Source organism: Protobothrops mucrosquamatus, unplaced genomic scaffold (genome assembly GCF_001527695.2).
Source record: "Protobothrops mucrosquamatus isolate PMUCROS unplaced genomic scaffold, P.Mucros_1.0 scaffold_311, whole genome shotgun sequence".
In the NCBI taxonomy this organism is placed as follows: domain Eukaryota; kingdom Metazoa; phylum Chordata; class Lepidosauria; order Squamata; family Viperidae; genus Protobothrops; species Protobothrops mucrosquamatus.
In genome coordinates, this window is record NW_015386387.1 from 156,410 (window position 1) to 164,208 (window position 7,799).

Genomic DNA, 7,799 nt, shown 5'->3' on the forward strand with positions numbered 1-7,799 from the left:
TCGTTGGGGTGACCTGGGGTGGAGATGTACAGCTGAGTATCATCAGCGTACTGATGGAACTCCACCCCAAAGCCACGAATGATCTCTCCCAGCGGCTTCACATAAATATTGAACAGTAGGGGAGAGAGGACCGACCCCTGAGGCACCCCACATGTTAGGGGTCTAGGAGTCGACCTCTGTCCCCCTGCCAATACAGACTATTCATTATATGATTTAGCCTCCAGACCTTTTATCATTTTTGCACACTTTCTAGGGTCTTAGAATCTTTTTTGTGTCATGGTGACCAGAACTGGACACAATATTTCCAGTATGGTCTTACCAGTCCGATCTAAAGCAATACCATAATTTCTTGTAATCTTGATACTATCACTCCCTCTGTTGATGCAGCCTAGAACTACTTTGGCTTTTTTGGCAGCCACAGCACACTGCTGGCTTCTACTTAAGTAGTTGTCCACTAGGACATCTAGATCCCTCTCATAGTCACTGCTGTTGAGCCAGGTACCATTTTTCTATTTGTTTGTGCATTTGTTTTTTCTTGCCTGTGTACAATCTTACTTTTTTCACCACTTTATGGCATTCATTTTGTTGGATAGGGTACATATCCAAATTTGTCAAGATCATTCTGTATCTTGAGTCTATCTATTAAAATGTTGGCTATTCTCCCCAGCTTGATATTGTCTGCAAATTTGATGAGTTCCCCTTCTACCCCCTTATCTAAATAATTTATGAATGAATTGATTTCTACTACTGTTTTTAGGCTGTGATAAGTGAGAATAGTTTTGATTTTTATTCTGTTCTGAAATTTTTGACTCTGATAATAAAAGCCATATGCATATAATAGTAAATAAACTGTATATAGAAATACATTCTATTCTCTCTCATGTAAAGTATAAAAGTAAACAGTGGCAATTATATTTTACCTTGTATGATTTGCTGCTTTATTTATTTTAGTTAGTGTTTCTTTTGTATAATGGTGTTATGACTTATTATACTGATTTGCTGTTTGATTAACAATTATTTTGTCTTGCTTAGTTTTTAAATTAAATCTTTAATGGATTATTTTATATTGTGTAGCTGTGCTATAAAAAGGTTTGATTGGTTTTTGTTAATAATAATACATTTTGTTATAATGTAGCTAAGATATCTATAAAAATGGTAAATAAAATTAACTAACATTTTTATTTCATTTTTAATAGAAGTTGCAGAACTTGAAGTAAATTTACCTTGTAAGTATGGTTTTTAGCATATTTTTAAGGAGTGTTCAGATCCTAATTTTTCATCCTTATGTCACTCATTTAAGATAATTGAGGGATATTTACATAAGCCCTTCTGGAATTGTCATTTTTTTGTAAATGGTAATTAAGGGAGGTTACCAGGTAGATATTACAATTCAGGACTTTTGGGGGGAAATTGTTTTGCTTCTTTTTTGCATCTTCCTCCTTTCTTGAGATATCTTGAAAAAAAGCTTAACATTTTACATTCTGATTATTTCAATTTTAACTGTAAAGGCTTAAACAAGTGATTAAATATTATTGGAATGAGTGATTGGCTTTAATCATGCCTAATGTTTCAGGATGTGAAATTTGCAACATGAATGTGTTGCATATTTTACTCTTTAAAATATCTGTGTATGTTCACACATAAGTAATATATGAAAGCAGTTCATGGCATTTGTAAATTTGTAAACAAAAAAGTACTCAGGTTCCTAAAGGTGACTAAGGGGATTCCTTACATTTTACCAGACCAAAAACCAATGCTGTGAATACAGGTAGTAATCTTATGACCACAATTAGAACCAGAATTTCTGTTACTAAGCAAGGCAGTTGTTAAGTGACTTGTGCCTGATTTTATAATCTTTCTTCATGGTTTTTTAAGCGAATTGCTACAATTGTTAAGTGAATAACACAGCCAGCTTCTCCACATTGACTTTGCTCTGGAGCTGGCTGGCAAGGTCAGAAATGGCAATCACATAACCCAAGGATTCTGCAGTTGTCATGCTGGTTGCCAAATGCCCAAATTTTGATCATGTGGCCATTGGGGATGCCATGATGGTCGTAAGTCACTTTTTTCAATGCTGTTGTAACTTTGCACTATTGCTAAATGAATTTTTGTAAGTCAAGATCCATCTGTATTGCTATATTTGGGACCAAAATTCTGCTAATAACTTTATAAAAGCATAAAGCACTTGGAGGATTGTTTTCTGAATTCCTTAATATACTCAATTGGATGCAGTGTACAGAAACCTCAGTAATGATCTCTTTCTGGTTGAGCATTCTATCTTGCAGGGCTTGCTACAGAAAAGTGTGATTGAGTTTGAGAATTATTGCAAGAGATGAACATTTTTCATTTGCATAGGGCTTTAAAATGTTACATTTAATGGTCATTAGCCATATTATTGCTTACAATCTTCATATTTTGTTTCTATGTTTTCTTTTCTCATCCTGGTCATAAACATTACAAATTGTCAATTATTTCAGATTTTTATATTTATTTTCAGGTACATGTGAAGTGAACTTTCCTGACCCAAATAAACTCCATTTCTTTCTCCTAATCATAAACCCAGGTAATTTAAATATATATATATGTATGGGTATGTTTTTGTGAGTGTCTCTCTCTCTCTCTCTCTATATATATATATATGTATATGTATGTATGTATGTATGTATGTATGTATGTATGTATATATTATATGTATGTGTATGTATATATATATGTATGTATATATATATGTATGTATTTTCCCAAAAACAAACCGTGAACACCAGGAGTATATCAAACTATCAAAAAGTTTAATAACACAAAACATAAAACAAAACTACACCAAGCTTTCGTCGGACTCCTTCCGACATCGTCAGGGTTACGTGCCAGTCCATGAGAGAGTCTCTTTTATATGTATGTATGTATGTATATGTATGTATGTATGTATATGTGTGTGTGTGTGTGTATATATCTTTGTTCTAAATACTTGAATCCCAGGTGTAAACATTTTTAAAATCAATAAAATTAGTGAACTCTGGGATATAAAATAGTCTTTTTATTACTGAGCTTTCATCAACTTGCTGTTGATATCATCAGAGTAAGGGAGACTAGTATAGTTATTTCGAGCTATTTAGCTCTCGTCAGCTAGCCATACCCTTCTGAGATTCGAACCTGGGCTGCTTGCATATTAGGCAGCTGTAGACACACACACACACACACACACACACACACACAGAGTTAAGTTAGGTTAAGCACAGAATATATTTAAATATTCACCTGCTAAATTGTTTGGGCAATTTTAGGACTTCATTGTGTGTGGCAAACTCAACTTATACCATAGAACCTCCTTCATACTCTCTTTCCCACCATGTATCAAATCTCCTTTAGAGATTAGTTTCTCCTCTGAGCAGATTTGATGAGTAAGCTGGATGGGCTGGAACAGGGAAAAAGAATCTGTTCCACTGATGATATAATTCTACATTTATAAAGATAACAGTGGTGACACTGGAGGCAACTTCTAAGATAAAAGTATAACACTGAAATAGAAAATATATTTATGAGGTAGAATATATTTACAGTATACCCCATTGAAAAATTTGATATTTTCAAAATATTTCAACATAAAGGCATTTGATCTTTTATTCATTCAGTATTGATAAAGAAAATAAATATCATACCATTTACATTTTACTATCTATTATGTACTTGAAATAAACATAAATGCAATTTTTCATGTGAAAAAAGCAAGTACATTTCCACATTGATTACTACCTCAAATATCAAAAATTAGAATAAGATGTAGTAGATTAGAGCATTAGAAAGCTTCTGAGAAGAAACTGTTGTCATGGTTCCAATAGATGACACCAACTAAAACAGAACTCTGAGGCTTGAGGTTTCCTTTAAGAACATGTTTATTGGCTACAAAGTATCGACACTGTCAAAAGTAAAACCAAGACTAAAGTTCCCTCCAAGTATACAAAGTTAAACTTCCCACCCATTACTATGCAATCAATTAAATTTCCCAATAGAACAGTTTGGCGGGCTTTCTAATAGAAAGCTCAGCTTCCCAGTCTAACAAACAAAAATGACCTTGGTTCCCACGGGACAGAGAATTGTTTAAGCTAGCAGAAAAATTCCACACACACCCCTCCCATTCTGGTGACAACTGAAAACGATCCAAATGGTTTCATTCAGGTTCATTGCAGAGTTGACAGTCGGACCCCCCAAAGAGAAAACAGATCCTGCAAAGAAATAAACGGAGAAGTTAGGAATCTCCCTGAGGTTTCTCAGGATGCTTATCGTAAATTTTTTTTATCAACTTGACTCCTCTACTTTTCACCCAAGTTGCCTTCCACTGTACTAAGTACTGTAATCTCCCCTTGTATAATCTAGAGTCAAGGATTTGTTTAATTTCATAATAAGTCCCCCCCTCAACCAAAAGGGGACCAGGTGCTTTCTTAGGTATTGGTCTTAAGGACGACTCTGATAGATTTTAGCAAACTACAATGGAAAACAGGGTGGATTTTACCCAACAAGTGAGGAACTCCACTGTCACAGAATTTATAATTCTAATTATAGGAAAAGGACCAAGAAATTTTGGTCCCAATTTCTTGCTAGGTAATTTGAGTCTTAAATATTTAGTTGAAAGATAGACTTTCTCCCCCATCTGGAACAGCCTCTGAGGGGATCGCTTTTTATCAGCTTGTTCCTTGTATGTTTTTGCGGCTTGTGTTAGAGCTTTTTTTACATTAGTCCAAACAGTCTGCCATGATGTCACCCACTAATCTAAAGTTTGTGAGGCAGGTGGTTCTTGGGGGTATTCAGGCATAGGAACAAACTCTTTGCCAATGGCTATTTTAAATGGAGTAAGCCCAGTATTTGTCCAGCCGTCCTATTCTTGATGCTCCTGACAAGCCAGTAAACAGGTACGGAAGACAAACGTTGCTTTTATTGCCATACGTGTAGGAAAAAGTTAGCACTGAGATCTACTGCTCTCAGTGCCGTACATAAAGGCCACGGCCGCCCCACCCACAGGAAAGCCGCCCCACCCTCATCCAAGCTGCCCCACCCACTCCCAAGCCAGCATCCGCCTAAGTCCGCCCAGCCCCCGCTCTTTGCCCGCTGCAGCCGCCTATGGCCGTCCTCCAAAGATTTGTCTCTTCAGCCTGTGTCCATAGGTTTTGGTAAGCCTGCGTAGCTCCGTTCTGCCTTCCTCACTCCGTGTTGAGCCCTGCGAGGCACAAGGGGGCGATAGCATGAACGGCGGCTCCGCAGGGAAGAGAGGGGTGACGTCACTCTGCTGCGCCAGCCCTGCTGCCTTCCCTGCGTCTGGATACACCGGCGGGGCCGGTAAGGCTGGGACGGCGGTTACGGTGGTGGCAGCGTTCCCGTGAGCTGGTGGGAACGTGAAGGTCTCGCTGGGCTCAACATGCCGCTCCCCCTACCAGAGGTCCCCCTGAAAGGCAAGCAAAGAGGGGTTAATGGACTCGTCCCTGTGCATCGTTGCCCCTGGTCGCCCCTTTTGGCTTGTTGGGATTTCTACGATGGAACTGTCAAAGTAAACGGGGAGCACACACCTCGCTGTCCCTCACCCAAGAGGCTTCCGAGAGCGGATAGCCTTTCCATAAGATAAGATAGGACACCCTCCCTTTTCTCTCCCGGGAGTCTTAAGATCGCCTGCACCTCGTAATGGTCTGGTGACACGGGACCTGGGGTGTTCACAGGGTGTTCATGGGTCACAGGCTTCAGTAAACTACAATGAAACACTGGGTGTACCCTGCCCAAGAACCGCGGGAGCTTGAGGCGAACAGTGACTGGATTGATCACCTGGTCTATTCTGAACGGGCCTATGTACTTTGGGCCCAGTTTCCTACATGGGACCTGGAGCCGGATATACTTCGTGGAAAGGTATACCAGGTCCCCCACCCTAAATGGTATTTGGGCTTTCCTTCTCTTGTCAGCTTGTGTTTTGGCTGTTTGCCTCGCCCTATCCAAGGCCTTCCTTATTACGCCCCACACCCCGCTAACTCGGGTTACCCGCTCCCCAGGTTGACAGGGTGGAGCGTCCTGACTAATGTATTCTGGCATGGGTACGAAGTCCCTGCCCGACACCACCCGGAAAGGCGTGAAGCCTGTACTGCTATGCACAGCATTGTTATATGCCACCTCCGCGAACACCATCCACTCCACCCAGTCTGCCTGTTGATAGGAGATGTAGCTCCGAAGGTAGCACTCCACCGCTGCGTTTGCCCGTTCTGCTGCTCCGTTCGTACTCGGGTGGTACGCCGAGCTGAGGCCCTGGGAGGACCCCAAGAGGCGTATAAAGTCGCGCCAAAAGCGGGCGGTGAACTGCACACCACGGTCAGAGATTATCCGACGTGGAGCCCCATGAAGCCGATAAATATGTGAGAGGAACATACGAGCTAGTCTCTGGGCTGAGGGTAGTCCCTTGCAGGGCACAAAATGAGCCTGCTTGGAGAACAAATCTACTACCGTCCAGATTACCGTATAGCCCCGGCTCTTGGGCAGTTCCACGATAAAGTCCATGGCTATGTCCTGCCATGGCTGGTGGGGGTCAGCCACTGGCTGCAACAAACCCATGGGTCTCCCAGGACTAGGCTTGGACGTAGCACAAACTGGACACCCCTTTACATAGGTTTCTACATCTGACCGCATTCGGGGCCACCAGAACTGACGACGGGCCAGATGTAAGGTTTTCAGGAACCCGAAGTGGCCTGCTTGTTTGGAGTCATGGCAGCGGTGGAACACCTGGCCGCGCACCGATGGGGGGATGTACAATCTGTTGCCGTACCAGGCTAAACCCTCTCTTTGGGTTAACAACCCTTGATTCTCCCGTAGCCAGGGGTCGTCTTTGAGGGCTGTTCGTAACTCTTCCTCAAGGGGTACGACCACCGGTCTGGAGACTGCTTTTGCCCCTTCCTGTCCATAAGGGGGCATGATCGCCTGTACCACCTCCTCCCTTTTGCTGTTGTATTGTGGTAACCGGGATAAAGCGTCCGCCAGGAAGTTCTTGCCCCCTGGCACATATTTAAGGACAAAGTTGAATCGGCGAAAGTGTTGTGCCCACCGAACGTGTTTTGGTGACAACCTTCTGGGGGTTTGCAACACTTCCAAGTTCTTATGGTCTGTCCAAACCTCGAACTGCTGCTTTGCCCCCTCTAACAAATGCCGCCAGGTGGATAGGGCCCATTTCACCGCGAACGCCTCCTTTTCCCAGATGGCTCAGGCTCTTTCAGTGTCCGTCAGTTTCTTTGAGGTATAGGCACAGGGCTGCAATCTCCCTTGCCTGTTTCGTTGGAGTAGCACTGCTCCCACCGCCACGTCGCTGGCATCTGCCTGGACTACGAAAGGTCGTTCTGGATCCGGATGTAGGAGGACCGGCTCCCTTGCAAACAACGCCTTTAACGACTCGAAGGCTCTCTGGCAATCCGTTGTCCACGCCAATGGCTGTCCTGGATGGGGTTTGGATGTAGCCGTCTTGGTCCGCAAGAGGCTGGTCAGAGGCAGCGCAACCAGAGCAAACGAGGGGATGAACTGCCTGTAAAAGTTAGCAAACCCCAGGAAACTTTGTAGCTGACGGCGTGTCCTTGGGGCCTGCCATTCCAGCACGCTCTTTACCTTGTTTGGGTCCATCTCCACGCCTGCTGCCGATATCCGGAAACCCAGGTAGTCCAGCTGGGACCTGTGAAACTCACACTTTGATAATTTGACATACAAGTGTGCGTCTAACAGCTTACGTAACACGTCGCGCACCAATTGGACGTGTTCCTCCAGTGTCCTACTATAGATCAGTATATCGT

General features: G+C 42.6%; 1 protein-coding gene across 2 annotated transcripts in view; it reads left to right on the forward strand.

Annotated features, from left to right (window-relative positions):
• Window positions 1-7,799, forward strand: part of UBE2F (ubiquitin conjugating enzyme E2 F (putative)) — a 118,618-nt gene that overhangs the window by 23,108 nt on the left and 87,711 nt on the right. For both annotated transcript variants that reach the window (XM_015832174.1, XM_015832175.1), the window contains exons 3-4: window positions 1,197-1,226; window positions 2,498-2,563. In XM_015832174.1, coding sequence (XP_015687660.1) covers window positions 1,197-1,226; window positions 2,498-2,563 — 96 coding nt within the window. The remainder of the gene's footprint in view (window positions 1-1,196; window positions 1,227-2,497; window positions 2,564-7,799) is intronic.